Raw genomic sequence first — 18,842 nt, forward strand, 5'->3', positions numbered from 1 at the left:
GTTCTTGAGACTTGAAAGTAACAGTTTTCAGTTCCCAAATCATGTTGACCTAACCTTAATAACGGTTTATTACTAAACATTTTGGTTCCAGTAAGAAAGTGATGACGTAAATGTGACGTAAAAACAAATCAAAACACTTTTCCATCAAAAATTTCACCAAAAATGAAACAATAACAAACCAATAACTTGATTGTCTCGCCAATATTTGCGACTAATCATCAAAATTAAAGCTATATATTTAAACATGGCTTCCGATTTAATTTAGACCATTGCATGATATAATAAATCTATAAAATCTTACATTTACAAATATTTAGCCATTGACCAACCTCTTAAATATTGTAATTTTGGCTTATTTTGAGAGCGACTTTTTTCCACCACTTTTTTACCGTCTTTTCACCGTATTGTCCATCATATTGTCCACCACCCAACCTAACACATCCAACAAATAAACCAAATCATCACTTTTTAAAGAGACTTTTCTCTCTGTGAACTTTGGGACCACTTTTTGGGATATGATGGAGATTAATAGTTGATAAGTTAGATGGTGTAAAAGTGGTCAACAATTTGGTGGATTTGGATGGTGGATAATCTTATAAAAATTGTTTGAAAATGTGGTGAATAAAGTACTGGATGTGGTTGAAAAAAGCCGGTCCCCATATTTTGGCCTTGCTATAGCCGTTGTCAATCGTTTTACATTGTCTTTTAGTAAACTGTAAAATTTTAAAACAATTTAGATTATGCAGTTTACTATTTAATTGTTGGCTACCTCCAACATTGGGTTTAAATGATTCTAATGCTCTGGGAACTCTATTTCAACTTTCATTTCTATCTACGATTTCAATAACCTTGTTGAGTGATTAATTATTGAAACAACCTCATGTAATGATTGCAAATAAACTTTGACAAGCTCAGCCACCTGATTATTAAACAATTGTAATAATGCTGTTGTTAATATTGTAGCTGTTTCTTCAATTTTCCAAGTTGTTTATCAGAATATCAGAGCAGAACTTTTCAAGGGAAAGCCCAAGCAAATGGTTTTCTGTTAATTGTTTTCAGTTATAATTAGATTATACCAATGATCATATTATCCAGAAAAGACGAGAAAAATTGATTTAATCATTAGTTTTTGTTGTTAAGACAAATAATCTGTTTTTTGAAAAGTTTTGATTTTGCCACCATTTATCAAGTTGAACGGTGATTCACAATGAAAGGGCTGCAACTGGTGAAAGACAACAAATTCAATCTTGTGAAAACTTTTTTTGTCTATTTAACATATTTTTGTATCGGAAGTATTACAACTCTTCTTGGATCAAGTTTATTGGATTTACAAATTTTGGCCAACACTGATTTCGCCAAAATATCATTGTTAATTCCTATTCGAAGTGGTGGTCACATAGTTGGATCAGCAATAGGTAAGACAGCTGATTTTATATCCTTTTTTCATTTCTCAAAAATGTCTCTGTTTTCTTGCAGCTGGTTTCGTTGGCCAAAAGGTCAGTCAGCCTCTGGTTTTATCAATCACCAATTTATTATCGGGCATCTTTATTGGGATCGCAGCAGTTTTCACCAAATTTGAATATATTTCGGCATGTCTATTGATTGCTGGTATAAACCATGGTATCGCTGATGTACGTAAGTATTTTACTGTTTAGAGTTTTATTTTTCACATTTATCTAATTTCTTTGTCTCTTCCTATGGATTTTAGTGTGCAATACTTATGTTTCAATTATCTGGAAAGAAAGCTGCACAAATTTTCTTCAAGCGCTTCACATGTCATGGGGAATTGGCTCGCTACTGACTCCAGTGATTACAAGACCTTTCCTTTTACCGTCAAATGAATTTGAACAACCCAAAGCCAACAATTCTTCCTCACATCTACCGATTATCAATCCGATTATTGGTTCAAGTGATGTATTAATTCATTATGTGTTTTTTATTTTTGGTATCACGTCAATCGTATCATCCATACCCTTTTTGTGCATTCATTGTTTTGAAATGAGAGAAACAGATGAATCTAATGAAGCACCCGACGGAAATAAGGAAATTAAACAAAATTGGAGTAAATGTCAGACTTATACTGTAATTACGTTGGTTGCCCTCATTGGACATATTGTTTACAGTCTTGAAGGATTGATAGGTAATTCCCTCGATTCAAATGACAATTTATTTTACGATTCATAATATTAAACTTTTCATTTCATACATCAGGCTCACTGGGAACTTCATTTTCCGTTAAATCTGATCTTCACATGGCGAAAAAAACTGGTGTCTTACTGGCTACAGCCTTTTGGATTTGCTTCTCGTTTTATCGCTTACTCTATATACCATTGACTTTTATTATATCGGAGCAAAAGTTGCTAGTAACGAGCCTTTTTATCTCAACTGTTGGCATTTTCGTTACGGTTCCTTGGGCTAACACTCATGAAATATGTATATGGTTGGGATTTATGCTCATTGGTACTGGCATGTCACCGATATTTTGTGCCGCTTACGGAATGTTGGCTCAATATATTACAATGAGCGCGAGGATATCTTCAATGCTTTTCATTGCTGGTGTTATTGGTGAATCAGTTCACCCAGCAATTGCCGCTGCTTTAATGGCTAATAATCCAGTCATATTCCTTTATTATGTTGGAGTATTGGGAATTTCGTTCATTGTCCTATTTTCAGCTCTTCTTGTGTATTACAATACAGCTCTTAAAAATTGTAACAAAAATCAAAGACCTCAAGTAGCCGAGGCAAGACTTTCAATCAGCATATCTCACTTCTAATTTTGTTATTACCTGTTGATTACTTTGACATTTTATCTCCATTTAGAGTTTTCAATCATAAAACTCTTATTCAGTAACAAGTTAACAACCATTTTTTCAATTGTTAAAATACGATAAATACGCTTCATTGTTATCGTCATCATTAGCTTGTCATTGTCATTTGTCACTTTGATTTTATTTTACATCCATTCATCATATCATCTGGATAAATTTACTCTTAAAAATAATCAATGAGCATTTTCTTGTTAATCAATTCACTCACATCAGCAATTGAATTTTTCAACATTTATTTTCGATTTGATACCTCAAAAGTATTATTCTAAGTAATCAACTTGTAATTTAAACAAAAGACTAGCTTTAATAAATGTCGAACCATCTTTTCGAATGAAGTTAATATTAATTTAAATAAAAATTGACCAAAGTGAATGGATTTTTTCAATAAAAACAGATTTGGTCACTTATTAATAGGTGAGTGAGATGAATGTAAAAATACAAATTAAAACAAAATAAAACATGGCTTGTTAGGAATAATTATGAAGTTATATGGATGGCGATGGACGGAGTTCAGTCAAAATATTATATTCAGATCCAGTATGAAATTCAGTCCAAAATTCAAGAACAATAGTAATTGATAAACATTTCCAGAAACATGAGTCTAGATTTTGTTGATTTCTAAACATGTTGAAAAGAGCAACAAATTTTTAGCGACTCTGCTCCAAATGAGATTTTTGCTTTCACTAGATTTGGCCTTCTCGATATGGCTTTGTTTTTCATCAAGGAAAATTTTATGACTAAATCATGATAATTCCAGGATTTGATGATAAATTAAATTTGAACCAACCAATCAAAAGTTTTCGGAATTGAAATTTACATCCTTTTCTTTGATCTTTTCTCCCAACTTATTTGATTCCTCATTCAAGGGACTCATATCACAGGTTGTCTTATATCGAGTTTCATTTGATAAGCTTGGTAAATTATTTTCAATATCGCTAAGATAGCTCCAAGATTCAAAATCGTTATCTCCAGAGTCGCCAACCTGGATAATTGTTGGCGAGGTTACTTTGGATCCAATGTGGTTGGAGGTAGAATTAAGAGCTGACTTATTCATTAAATTACAATGGCTTTTCAAGTTCATAAATCTTCCATTGGTTAATTTGTTTTTATGAGCAAGAAATTCTTCGTGAGACATCATTACTTGACTCAATTCATTTGAACTGATTTCAATCGTTTCAGGTTCAGAGTATTTGAAATTAGAAGGCGATGATTTAAGATTTTTTACAGAAACACTGTTGGAGACGAATTTTTCACCATCAGCTAAATTTCCTTCTTCAGTCAACACAACATTGGAGAATTTTTTACCAGATCCAAAACTCTTTTCTCCATTATGATTATTAACAGGTATTTTAATTGATTCAGGAACATTGAACAGCGTCGAGTCCAGTCTGTCGGGTGAAGGTGATCTCCGTTCAAATGCAGAGTGCACTGTTGAAACCTCTATAATTGAAGGTTTCTTAATATCAAAAGGTCGATTATCATGATTTAAATTATTGAATTTTTCACTGGTTGTTTCGTTTTTGTGTGTTTTTTCTGTAACATCAGATGAAGTATCATGTTCAAGAGAAGGGGCTGATTTAAATTTGACATTTTCCAGTGATGGTTTCGATAAGATTTTCATTTTATATTGATTATCAGAATTGTGATTTTCAGAGCCAAATCCATCAGGAGGAGCAACAATATTATCTTCTTCATTGATTACCATACCAATTGTTTCAAATTTGCTACTTGATCTCAACTTTGATTCAGTAGAACCACCTAAACCATTTTTCTTGAGACTTATCCTTTCTGCTGGCTTTGGAGCATCCAAATCTTGAGGTGTTTCATCTACAGTTATAGTTAACGAGTCATCCGTAGAGTCAATGGTTTTAGAGCACGATCCGAGCATTCCAGATGAATAGGTTGTCGATAGACTATCAGGTCCACCAGCGGGTGGTTTCGGTCCACTCCAACGGAGTAATCCTTGATTATCTTCAAGTACACCTCCTTGATGAAGAATCATATTTTCTTCAGGAGAAAGTTGATCTTTAAGGTCAAGAGAAACTGCTCTTTCCAAGATAATTTTCGACGAAGGCTTTTTATTTTTAACCAAAGTTAAATCTGAAAGTGAACATGACTTTGATTTACCAGCTGGACTCTGAGCTCTTCCATTCCTAACATCTCCATTCATTTCTTTAATTATGTTTACTGGGTGAGGTTCAGTTGTTGGTTCATCACTGGTTAAAGATTCCATTGCTAAGCTCATGGAAACATCAATAGCTGGTGACTTTAATTCACTAAGATCAGACAAAGATTTTTCCGAGTAAAGCGCGTCGTCTTCAGAATTTTCTTGATGAATAACAGCATGAATTTCAACCTGAGATCCACCTGGAGAGACTGATTGTACATTTCTACCATTTTTGACAGCCAAAGCTCCATCAGTGACAACAACATCCTCTGTCATCTTCATTTCAATTGAGCACGTTGATGATGATGGCGATGGTGGAGCTGGAGCTTTACGTTTTCCTGCGCAACCTTTTTTACCAGAAGCCGACTGAGATGGCGATCCAGAATTGATTGGTGATGATTCCTCAGATTCAAGTTTATCCATTTTTGTCGTCTCAACTGTCAAAGTTGATAAATGGTTGATGGCTTGGTCAGCGGATGATGATAAATGTTTAACTTGACTTATTATTGACGCTTTTGGGTTCATGTTGATTGCTATTTCCCCGGGAATCGATTTCAAGTTAATATCATTTGTTGATGAAGGTAAAATGTAGCTGGAATTTGTAAACATTTGATTATTCATGAGTCCAGAGGCGTCTAGTGAATAACAGGAATGATGATAATCACTTGATACTTCGTGTAAACCATTATTACTGCAGTAATCGCTCGTTTTCCCCTTGTCCGATTGATTAGGTTTCATACTATCATTTGATCGGTAAAGTGAAGTTTTAATTTTCCTCAATAAACTATTGATGCTTTTAATGCTTCCAAAGCTTTTGTCCTCCAAGCTTGTCGGCTTATCCCCATTATTTAGACGAGTAGTCAATTCACCGACCGAATGACTGCGAAATACTGGATGTAATATACGATGATGCGATGGATCACTGGAACCATATCCATTGGCCAGTCGACGAGTGATGTAAACATGACTATTTCCAGTTAGGTTTGGAGTGTTTGCTTTAGTTTTGGACGTTTTCTCGATCTGAAGGGTAACATCATAAGGTGAAGCGTAACTCAGGATTGTCAGGGCATCTTCATAAACCATCTTTTCAAATGAAACTGTAACACTCATAATACGATCTCCTGTTGGGAATATAAAAAATAACCATTAATTATCTGAGTTAATCATAATTTTGACATGAAACATCATTTTATAAAATACACTGTAAAATGAATAAACTGCACGGAATAAATGTCCAACTCAATGTTAATCTCTGGAGATTCAGTTCTTTCAGAGAACCCTTTTTTTTAATTAAATTAAATAATGTAATCATGAAAAGTAAAGCACTTTTTTGCGTGATCAAAATGGCACTATAAAACTCATTTTAATGGTAAAATTAATAACAAACCCATTGAGATCAATTATGAAAATTGTTGCAGCGCTCAAATTAGCACAATTTGATCGGCAATTTATTGTTGTTTATGGGCGATAATAAATGTTGAATGATAGCAATTCAATGGTTTATTGATGAAGAAAAAGTAATTAACTGATTATTAAAAACAGTAAATGTGTTGTTAAATATAACAACAGGTCAACGCTACTCATAATGTTTACAAACTAACCATAGTTTGATTATAATATTATTAATATGGCTTCGTAAGTAAATATATTTCAATAATCTTTAGATGAATCTCTACAAATTGACTGTTCCAATGAACAAAAAACAGGACACAATAAAGTCTGGTTGCAAATTCATGATGACTATCAGTAATTGCAAAATTAGTTCATCCATTGACTGATTAAACAAAAGATGATCTTATACTGAATGCAAGGTAAAAATCAATGAGATCAATCATGAACTGTTTTCAATGTTTACTTCAATGTTTCAATTGACAAATGGCAAGTTGTTGGCATAACCAAAATTATATGGTCCAGATTCAGCTATTAATAGATTAAAAGTTGAACCAAAATAAGGCAATTTAGGTAATTAAATGTACTCATCAAACATCCGGACATATTGAGTGAAATATTTAGGAAATCATTCCATGATTATTGTCATACGAGCAAAAGGTTTAGTGAAATAAAAAACATCATTTCTCATGTTGATTGTGTTATTAGGATGTAGTTTTTTTATTGTTATTTACGGTAATAATTTTCAATTGACTGGAGAGAAACAAATGAGCAGATTGAATGATTTAAACCTAAATTTAAACGCTCGGTGAATCAAAAGTCAAAATTAAGGGTGAAACTTGAAAAAGGGTAATTCAAATGAAAAGTCAAACATTAGGACCAGAAAATAGGTTTCAAAGTGATAATGGTTTCATAGAAGAATGTAAAACTTGAAATAAAATGTTAATTAAATGTTCTGATCATGAGTTTGTATTGTATTCTGAATGTGGATTTGCTTCAGGCTGAACAGGTTATCAACAATGTTGCTTTTCTAGACTTGATAGACTCAACCCTTTCTAGATTTGTATTGGTAATTATCATTTTTTTGTATAACATGAAAAGATGTAACAACAGCCATTAAGCTTCCTGTAAATATGAAACAATTTATTGAAATGTTTTGTATTGATTCATAAAAGCTGATTAAATATAATTTAAACCTCTCCATCCTACCGGGTCACAATATCATTAGACTATGTCAACTATCAATTACTAATCTGTATAATTTGTAAATCACAATTATACTTATAATCAATAGACATTAGTTTATGATCAATTTAATATTATTGACACGCAGTTTCGTGCAAAAGCCATTTGATAGACAATTGAATTGGCAATTTCAATCACGAAACTTTCATTTTAACCTTCTATTGCAAATGATCAATTTGATTCAATTTCAAGTAATCACAATTAAAGTTATCATTGTTGTTCCCTTGTCAGTAATCTAATTGATTTACTGGCATTATTATTGTTTTCATCGTCATTTCACAAAAGTCCATAAACTGTGATCAATTCATTAATTGCTATTTATTCATAAACGATAAAATCACATTAATTATCTCAATTGATACAAAAACTTGGGTCTATTTGATTGAAACCATTTGTATCAATTTCAGTGATAAATCAAAAGTAATTGCAAGTGTTGATTGATTCAAGTGTTTCATTCATCCATTAATTTGATTTAAATTTGCAACTTGAAGTAAAAGTTAACTTTTCTTCAATTGCATCAATGATAAAAATCTTGCAATAAAGGTAAAAATAATATTGAAATTAAATATTTCAAGAAATTGAAACCTAAATTCAACCTTTATTGATCACACTAATTACGAGTTGACAATCAATGTAAAAATGATGAACATGAAATTTACATGATTACCAACTCTAAGCACGCATCTTTATGCTTGGTTTAGCACCTAATTTTGGTTGATTCCGATAACAATCAGTTTCTCAATCAATATATTTCTTTCATTAAGATAGCATTCACTACCATCATCATTTTAAACATGATAAATCTTGATGATACAATCTGCAAAATGTCGACTCAATCCGATTATCTGTAAACCTTTTCTTTTGTAACCGATTCAAATATATACTTTTATACCGATTTGTTGATGAAAATAAAAGTAAAAATCAAATTACTGTAACTTGCGTTCATCTTTTTTCCCCAACTTTTCAACTTCACCTTTCTAATCTGATTTATCATTTCGGATGAGCACCCTTATGCTTGTTATTTTCATCATCAGTATTAAGGTCAAATCGATACAAGATTACATGTAGAGACGGATTCAATCAAAGGACACCTGAAAGTCCAGTAAATCCAAAAATATCAGTTTGAACCAAACTACAGATAAACAACTATCATTGAGCAACTATTATTGCATGTTCATTACGATAAAATATAATTCAAAATTTACTGTAATAACAGGAAACTGAATGAGAAAAAATCAGATCAAAAGACAATTAACAAGATTCTTCAGATTCAATGTTCAACCCATAATAGGTATTGAACATTTGATTGTGATTATGGTGACAGTATTTACTGAATGGTGATTGAGGAAAAGTGATGATAATGATGATATCTTATTGTTATCGTTATTTGCGAAGGAAGACATCCGATAAATTCAGATTCCAGGTATGGTTCGTTTCAAGTTAATGGACATGATTTGGGCGTACATTTGACAGGCAAAATAATGATTCAAAAATGGAAAATATTTTCATCATTGAACATGATGAAAGATGATTGTTACAAGACAATTAGAAGAGGACAATTTATTTTAAAGAAGGCGAACAACAAGGAAAAAAAACGCTTTCGATTCCATGTTAAATTATCCATACAAGTAAACCATTCTGATATCAAGTTATTTAAGCACAATTTGAGATGCATTTAACCCATCAATGGCCCATAGATGACATACTTAATGTTATCTTTAAAACCTTTTTTTTCTTCATTCTTATTCATTTTTCCCTGTTTGCTTCTAGAAATGGCGAAAAAAAGTTTTCTCCATCAACAATATAAATTGAACTTTTTTCACATGCTAATATGAAATATCGCTTTCAGCAAACCATGATTTTTCACAATTTATCAAACCTTAATCACTTATTTTTGGTCTCACTTTATCACTAATGACAAAATTAACTCAATTGAAAAATGAAAGTAAAACAAATTTCATGAAATTCGTGAGACGTTCAACTTTAAGTGTTGCTTTTCAGATGAAATGCCATTCATGATCAAATATTGAAGTTTCTTTGTATGACTAGATCTTTTTATCAAATGATAATCAAATGATAGTGTCATGATACTTTAATAATGTGAAGACTTGCCCTAAGACAATATCATTTTACAAGTGAACATCAGTTAATTTCATTTCAAATTTTCTCCAATTTGGCTGCAATTAACTTTAAACAGATGGAAAAATTTCACCTGACTAATTATGATTAATTTAAAGTGTAAAATGAAATTGTAGTGAAATTATAGTATTAAATTGTTCTTGGTCAAGTAATTGTAGCAAAAATTGTATTGATGAAAAAAATGTGTAGTTACTTGAATAACTTGAAATAACAATGAACCAGTTTTTCAACAAAAGTCACAGAAATGTTCATTTCGATTCATTTCGTTACTCAAATTTTGGTTATCGTTAATTTTAGGTTAAAATCAATAGACTAAAACAAATTAATTTATCACAGAAAATGAAATTCGTAAAAGCTCAGCTATTTACACAAAACCAGTCAACAATTTGAAACATTCAATTGATTAGAGTTGACAGATTGACTTAATGATGATGAATTGTAATTCAACAAAAAGATAAGTTAATCAGTGATTGTTATTATTGGATAAACCATGTTCATTCCTAATGAAAACTGTATTCAAGTTGATTGTTAACACTTAATGAGCTGTATCAATCAAAAGATGTTAAAGATCATTTTACAGAGTTAATATCAGTTGAGATATTCTGAATATCAATACAGATTTTTGATTTCAATCAAATGAAGATGTTGGTGAACTCCCTGTAAGTGGGAAAACAATTGATATTCAACTTCCGATCAATGAGGTGTGGTGATAAAATTTAATTTTCATTTACAGGAAAAAAAATGAAGAAAAGGTGACGATTATTTGGATCTTTTATGAATTGGATGAAGAAAAATGAAAGTGATTATTGATGATGAGTAGGCTCATCATCCAACATCATCCTTGTTGTGGGTGTTGATAAGTCACACCTAATTTTTATGCTAATCATTGCTATTACGGTTAAGAGAATGCAAAGTGTGTAAAGTAATTACAATTTGTCAAAATTTGACTCTCATTTGACAAGGTTCATTTGTTTCCACTTATTTGGTGCTTATTCAAACAAAATAACAAGGTAACTAAAATTGGGTCAAATGTTATTATTAATCTAATTGATAATGAACAAATATTAACATTAAAATACATAATTTAACATGTTAATCAACACACACATTATTGCTCATAGTGAATGTGAAAATGTTGCTCTTCAATGTTATCCATGTTATTTCCTAACCTTGATTAATGTTTTACCGGAAAAGTTGGATCAAATGTAAAAGTTAATTATCATCATTTATAAAGACCAACGATCTGATTGAGTTTATTCAACGATCAATCAACTAATCAATCATGCTTTGTCACTGTTTTGCAATATGTTCAATAACAATAAGCGGCTAGAATTACAATTTAAACCTAAAAACGAGGAGAGTAAATCATCTTGCAAATTCAAACCCAAACATAGACAAAACAATAATTAACATCATTTTCATAGCAATTAAAATTATCTACAAAGCGTCATCTAATTAAACCATAAAATTTGTATTACTAGCATTTGACCCTCAAAGATAGTCAAAGGCCAATTGAGTGAACTTCACCTTAAGTGAATTCAAATTGCAATTAAACTTGATTCTCATAAATTCAATTTACGATGGAATCAAGTATTTTTAAAATGAATAAACTTTGAATGAAGTAATAACTCAAAGTTGGACAATTTTGTTGATCATTTTTGTGGATTTAACATCAACAATGAAATGTTTACAATCAAAAAACACTGAAAATGGTTAGATAAAAGGCTAAATAACAATAAATTGCAGGATAAATAAACAGACTTCACCGGAATTGAATCAAATTAATTGTAACCTAAACTTGAATCATGTATTTACAAAGTAAAGCAAATGTTGACAAAGGACAACTGAAGAGTCGAGATGAAAAGGTTGAATGAAATATAAAAAAACATGAAGACTATTGAAAAAACTTTTGTTGCCTTCATTTAAGGAGATTTTATGAGCTTATTCATTATTTTTAATGAAACATTTTAGAAACTTTTCTCACCATGACATTGCTTTCTACATTTATGGTTATCTTTAGAGTGAAAGTTTTTTTTGCTTCATGTTGATGATAAAAAAAAGTCATCAACGAGCGAAGACAAGTTAACAGTTGCGACAATGATAGTCAAGTGACTCTCCCTTTAGTTGCTTTTTTCATTCACAAGGAAAGGCAAAGTTTCATGAAGCTTTGTTCTTGCATGGAGATACACAGAAAAACCATCAAATTACATATTTTAATCATTTTAATGGTTGCTCAAGTTTGTTGATGAAATTGAAAATTATAAATAATAACCTTGCAGGTTTGCTTCATTTTTGTTTATGATCTGCAAAGGTGTTGATGTGATTTAATTTGCAAATCATTTGTACTCAGTAGTTAACTGATTACGAGATTTGAAAAAACAATAACCGAAAGGTAATTTCACCATTTTTTCTGATTCAATTTTGTGCTCATCAGGATTGAAGGTGCTTTAGATTGAATAATGTACCAAATGTGAGTTTCGCTTTTTATGGATAAACATTTTGTCATTTTGAATAATAATCATCTTGGATAATGGATATAATAGTGATAATGATGATGGTTAGGATGATGATGATAACAAAAAACTTCATCGCATTTAAGGTTACGGTAGAGAAGGAAAGTGAAGGTTGATGTTTTTTCAAGCATTAACTGCCCACTTAATGAGCTGGCCACAAGTAGCTATGAACCACACTGTGGGGGTAATTGTAACCTAACAATCAAAATGGCCAAAAACAAACTAAACCTCATTTTCAAGTTTCAAGTTGTTTTCATTATCTCAATGCATGTTTTCACCATTTATCTTCATGAATTACTTCGTCAAGGAGAGATTGAAAAAGACCTTCAACGGACAATAGTCACAGAACCATAATGGCCTAATGCATAATGTTCAATGTAATACATAGTGATATCACAGGCACAAGGCTATTCAGCTAATAAGAAGTGAATGCCTTCGCAACCAAAAGAGTTATTGACTCAGAAATCTAGTAAAACAGATTCGACCATTCAAAGTGTCGGAGTTATTCAAGAGATTTCTGAAAAAACATTGATGTGGCTGAATTATGGAGAAGATATTTTTGCAACGATAAATGTTAGCGACTTCTGGTTAATAAAAATTTACAGTTTACAAAGATTTGGAAAAATATTCAGAAAATTCCCTGATTCGAGTTGAACTATAGTCAGTTTAACTTCACTGGTAATTGAAATTTATGCATTTACTTGACAACTTGTGATTCATAAATTGAACAATTAAATGTTGAATAAAAGTGAAAATTTTGACTAACTATTCAAGGCCAGGGTAACAATGGTGGCAATTAATCTGATCCCATGAAACAATTGGTTTTATTTTGAACCATCTCTCAACCGTTTCAATAAAACCATCTGTAATTTGATGAATAACGGTTTGTTTTTTGATTGAAATTTAATAAGTCAAAAATTGTGAAAGACTTGAAAAATTAAGAGCTATCATGAAAACTAGAAAATTATCAATTGTAAAATATTCACAATGAACAGATGAAAAAAGGTAATCGTGATTAGTTGAAACAAAGGAGGAAGCTAATTTAATTAATTTTAATTTAATCGGAATAATTTGAACAGAAAATCAAATGAATAACAAAATGCTAAGTTATACCATCATGAAGGAATCAAGTCTTGGAATGAGATGCTGAAGCACAGATAATGATATAACATCATTTTGACAATCCAATCAATCATGAAAAGCCAAAATAATCCAAGTTTACTTTTACCGTTTTGATCTGAATGATCTTCCTATTTGACAAAACCCGTATCCTTTACCGATTCAGCTTATCTATTACCTGGATAGAGTATCATTATTATCACACATGAACCAGGTATGCGGATATAATATATGTTAATACATCAACATGTAAATTCATTTTAATACGTCTTTTCCTGACTCTTCAACTTTCATTTATATAAATAACCATTAGAGTTACTCTGAATCGATAATGAATGGTGGTCCATTTTAATTGCAAATAACCCTATCAAACAGAATGAGAACCTCAATGATATAAATATCATGAAATGTCCAATGTAAATGAAAATTTGGATGAAACATGAAAATATAATGATTCATTATTGAAACATTAATGGTAAACCTTTTGTTGGATTATTTTTGAATAACAATCGGCTTTACGTTTATTTGATTAATTGTTAACAGCTAACAGTTTCAAGTTGAGAGATTAATTTTACAAAAAAGTTCTGAAGCGAGGTAATCAATTGCAGAATTACTGAAAAGTAATCAAAATAATATTTAACCAGCTTGTAAATCAATCTTCATTGATTATCACAGTTTTTTACTTTCATCACATTCAGTATTGATTCTCACCCTAATTTACACTCCTACAACAAAAAAGGTATCAAATGGTTAAGCAAATTTTTTGCATCTGAAAGTGAAACAAATGTCTTAAAGGTATTAACCTGTTAATGTAACCTTGAATTAACTTTTCCCTTTTTTAATAAAAATTATTCTCAATTTGAAAAACATGAGTTTCAAAGTGATTTATTAAAAAAAGTATTGAAATCAATTTGAGAACTGAAAGTTCAAAGGAAATTGGAACATGAACCAACAATTATTCATTTGAATGTGACTTTCCTTAAAATAAATGTTCAATATAATCAAGGACGATTGCAGTTTATGAACATTGATCGAGTCTCTTACCTGCTTTAATTAAGCCTGACTCATTGGCTGGACCTCGTGTAAGAACGTCTTTGATGAAGATTCCGTCTCTCATGTTACCAGCAATATTGAAACCAAGTCCAGTGAAATCATGGCCAGTCATTTGAACACGAACTTGTTCCGGTTTCTGGAACAATCAAAGTTGCATTTCCCGTGTCAATAAGTTCACATGAACACATGAGCCATAGAAGAAAAGAAAGGAAAAAAATGAGTAAAGTTATTAAAATAATGATATATTGTTATGGCATTTGAACCAATGTTTTGGGCAGTGTCCGGTTTAAAAGGATAACCTCGCCCAACCCAGGAAGACTCTTGAGATGTTATTAGCTTCAATAGTTGAGAGGTTGTCTGGTGAAAACAACTCACATTAGAATAGCCTTAATCAAATTAACAGCTAAAGTTATTTAATTAAACAATGAGCCTAATTGTTTAACTTGAATCTTTGAAGAGTAAAACTAAAAGTTTAAGGTTAAATTGAATCAATTTATTGAATTATCAGCATTGTTATTGATTGCTTTTATTCAGATGATTTTAGCTGCAAAATTTGAAGGTTTTTTGGCCAATCTTTTTTTTCAATTGCAATCATTAATGTCAAACAACCAGAAGAGTCACTGTAGCATATCAGAGTTTATTACGATTTATTTTGAAACTATTCTAGGATTTCATGGTGGATTGGTGTATTCATTGACTGAAAAGAAACACTTCTCCTGACATATAATGTTGCAAAAAGGCAATTATCAAAATATCGAGACAATTTACTGTGGGTTAGATGATTTACTTGATTACACGCTGAAAATGAACCTAAATGAAATTTGGGTTACAGTGTTAATATTGACGTTAATTTAACCGTATTTTGGTGTAAAATTTGATAACTTGCACTTTTACATGACCAACTCTTCCTGTTTCAATAACATTTGAATATACATTTGAGATGAAACCTGATAATTTATCATTCAATAACCAGCTAACAGTTATTACAGTTTTCAAATAATTTATACTTTGACTGTAACTTATTAGTCTAGTAACATTTAGCTTGAACAATTATGATTAACCAGAGTTTCACTAATTAACTAACAAATTATTTTTAGCATTTTGATAATCAAGGGTGAACCAGGAACCATCATAAAAAAGGTAAGTTGTGTTCACAAATTGAATGACATGAGAATAGAAATTTCATGATAATTATCATGAAGAAAGAAGAAGATAAAGATTTAAAATCTTACCGTCATTATAAATGTATCATCCAATGATTTAATTGGTCCTTTAGATTGATGTGAAATATGATTGAAAACATTGGTTAACGGTGGTAAGCTCTTAATTAATCTTTTATATTGTTTATCCTCATCATTTAGAAGGTTTCCATTTGATTGTTTGGTACTTTCAACCTGAAATGATAGCAATGATAAAAGATTAGTTGGGATGAGTTGCATTTCAAGTTCACTTTTGCCTCAACCTTTAAATTAACCTCATCATTATTTTCATTGCATCCGCTAATTACTGCTCATCATTGTCATTGGGTCTAACCTGACTCATCAATTCACAAACTCTGCTTACTTTCCGGTCTTCCTCTTCATACCTTTTCATCCATTTTTTTCATACCTGTTCCTGAGCTTTATCTCTATCTATCTCTCTCTTCATCAGTAACATCAGATTATATTTATTAACCTTTAAAGACTAGAAAATAAAAGGTGTTAAAAATTGAAATTAAATACAAACCTGAAGGGTTTTGTCGTTGAGATCAACATCTCTAATCGAATGGTTATTGCCTGTTAAATTGAGGAATGGTGTAAAAAATCATAGATTTAGTTATGAAATAAAAAAATCAAATGTTATGCTAATCAATCAAAATGAAATTTAACTTTTTTCTTGCTTATTTAAACCATTTTTTTAACTTCATATTTGATAGATAAGCTTGAAATTTTGAGGTTATTATTGTTAAAACAATCCAGGTTAACAAATGAAAGCCAATGTTAAACCGTAAATTTGTTGCTTTTTGGTGGATAATATTTCAAGGTTTGAAAATCATGTAACAAATCAACTAATTGAAATAGCATGATATACATTTAGGATTTACTCTGATAGAAACCAACGTCTTTACTCACAATGGTTATTATTATTATTATTACAAGAGTTGTTGAAAAAAAAGAAGATAAAAAAGAGAGGGAAAATTGCGAGCCAGACAAAACCTGTTTTTTTACCTTTACATAATAGTTACATCAAACTAGCAAATAGCCTTTAGTTATCATTATCTGAGGTAAAATAATTTAAGCCTCAAGTGAAAATATCTCTTCCGAGATCATCAATTGACCTTCCTTGCATCATCATCCAGTGCTCTCTCTAAGAGCCTAAGGCCTAATTTTGTATCGGCTGTTAGGCCACAAATAACTAGATACTGTTTACCACCAGACAATTTGGTCACTTCTTTCTCACAAATTTGGCTTCTCGTCTACTGTAGGAATTTTTGCAAATTTATTTTTCAACAAATTTGTGAATAAATTAACGACAATCGATTGAAGAAAAAAACCTTTTTGGTTATGATATATGCTTCAAAACCTTGATTACTCGGTAACTCATCGTTACTCAATTGTTATTCAATTGTTCAAATCCTTGAACCATGTATTATTTCCTTAACCTATTTTACTCCTTCTTTTCTACTCAAGGTTAAATTCATCGAATGGTAGAAAATTAAGAATAACAATAATAACAATAACTGCAACATTCAACTGTTATTTTGTTGTCTAAAGATGAATCTAAGGAAAAACATCTTACCTGGTAAGGTTACAAGTTTTTTCTTCCAAAGAAACCAGAAAAGAATCAATGTTAATCCAATAACAACAATAGTAACAATCACAGATGTAACAATGACACCCAGAATATCTCCGCTGGTATAAGGACACTTAGGTTGTTGGAAGGATGAGGACGAAACAGACGAAGATGACGGTTGTGCATTTGGTCTAACATTTCTTTGACCATTGACACCGTTGAAAAAAGAGGCAAAATAGATGATTAAAGCAATTTGCCCAAAAACGGTATAAATTGATGGAAAATTTGTCCAACCAGAGAAACCAGAATGAAATCTTTTAACAATAAACATTATTCCAGATTGATGTTTTGTTGGTATAAAATTCCAGATACATTTAAAGCGTAATAAAAGCAATGTTTGATTGTGAAGAAAAATGCAAAATAGTGAAACGAAAAATATTAAAACGAAAAGATGTCAAGAAAACTTTACACTGAATCATAAATAATAATTAAACTTGTTAGATGAAGCTTTTGTATGTTCAACTTAAAAGATGTTCCCAACATGTTGTTAATTGAACGAACACAAATAAATCAATTGACAATAAACATAGAAACAAATGATCAAATTGAGTAATTTAGATAAATCCAGAAGGAAACTTCAACCTGTTCTCATTAGTTTCTTTCACTCTTCTACTTTCAACATTTTCATTAAGCTTGAAATGTAAATAAAAATCCTATTTTCAATCAAATTTACCTGAAAATAGCAGTTTTTTGAAGCTGCGCCATCACCTGATTACACCATCTACTGAATGAAAATTAAACTAACTTGAAATTTATTTTTCCGAGTTTCGATGTTTGATACTATCGCTATACTTTCCCATTCTCTTTCCCATCAAGAGATGGCTTCACTATTTGTGTGATTTAGTTTTTGTTCAAAGCATCAAAGTCAAAACATCCAAAAAAATCTTTTGTTGATAAATTAACAAATTATTACAATTATGAGTCGTGTTGATGGCTATTTAAGGCCGTTTGAACCGGCATGTTTTTCTAAGATCATAAGTGGTGTAGCTCTTGGTCTAGTGCGTAAGTATAACTCTAATTTTGTAATTCCATCTTATTTTTGTTATTCGTCCTATTCTCATTTACCCTCGTTTGTTGTCTTTTTTTCCTTTGATTGTTATTTCGATTCTTGCTTCTCTGCATTGGTTTTCATGGTGACCTAACAGTTGGAGCTGCTGGAGGAGTCTTTACTGGAACTGCTATGTCACTAAGGATGGGATTCAGAGGAAGAGTTTTTTCAATGAGAGTACTGAAGCATATGAGTGTCGGAGGTGCTCATGGTGGTGTTATCTTTGGTGTAGCTCAAAGTTTAAGATACTAAAGATTTTATATTGTTATGCAGCTAATCACATATACATAACTGTACATCTAGATTTAATCATAAGATTTTGATTTAGCCGATAATTACGTTTCACATTATTCTCTCTATTTTCATCTCATATTGGATCTTAATTCCTTAGAGCGTACGCGAATTGATTCTTAGCAATACCAACAGCTGGCCGTCTAGTGTCTTAATGGTAGCCTGGATTTCATTAACAGACATGAATTGAAATTAATGTGTTTGGAATAAAACAAACA

At 31.0% G+C, this 18,842-nt stretch overlaps 3 protein-coding genes across 3 annotated transcripts; 2 read left to right on the top strand and 1 right to left on the bottom strand.

Moving 5' to 3' along the window:
* Positions 1-994: 994 nt before the first annotated feature.
* On the top strand, positions 995-3,159 carry LOC107371643 (solute carrier family 60 member 1). Its single transcript, XM_015939788.3, has 4 exons — positions 995-1,415; positions 1,477-1,635; positions 1,709-2,140; positions 2,212-3,159. Exons 1-4 carry the CDS (start codon positions 1,208-1,210, stop codon positions 2,772-2,774), a joined length of 1,362 nt encoding a protein of 453 aa, XP_015795274.1. The 5' UTR covers positions 995-1,207; the 3' UTR covers positions 2,775-3,159.
* Positions 3,113-17,894, bottom strand: LOC107371642 (uncharacterized). The gene is made up of 5 exons (XM_015939787.3): positions 17,232-17,894; positions 16,179-16,228; positions 15,686-15,847; positions 14,445-14,589; positions 3,113-6,116 (listed from the first exon to the last, which is right to left on the bottom strand). The coding sequence occupies exons 1-5, from the start codon at positions 17,554-17,556 to the stop codon at positions 3,619-3,621; spliced, it is 3,180 nt and encodes a 1,059-aa protein (XP_015795273.2). The 5' UTR covers positions 17,557-17,894; the 3' UTR covers positions 3,113-3,618.
* Positions 17,895-18,137: 243 nt separating this feature from the next.
* Positions 18,138-18,668, top strand: LOC107371762 (reactive oxygen species modulator 1-like). The gene is made up of 2 exons (XM_089269421.1): positions 18,138-18,287; positions 18,431-18,668. Exons 1-2 carry the CDS (start codon positions 18,203-18,205, stop codon positions 18,583-18,585), a joined length of 240 nt encoding a protein of 79 aa, XP_089125547.1. The 5' UTR covers positions 18,138-18,202; the 3' UTR covers positions 18,586-18,668.
* Positions 18,669-18,842: the final 174 nt, after the last annotated feature.

This window comes from Tetranychus urticae, chromosome 3, assembly GCF_039701765.1.
Source record: "Tetranychus urticae isolate SD_2017Ah chromosome 3, NJAU_TeUrti_SD_1.0, whole genome shotgun sequence".
Classification (NCBI taxonomy): Eukaryota; Metazoa; Arthropoda; class Arachnida; order Trombidiformes; family Tetranychidae; genus Tetranychus; species Tetranychus urticae.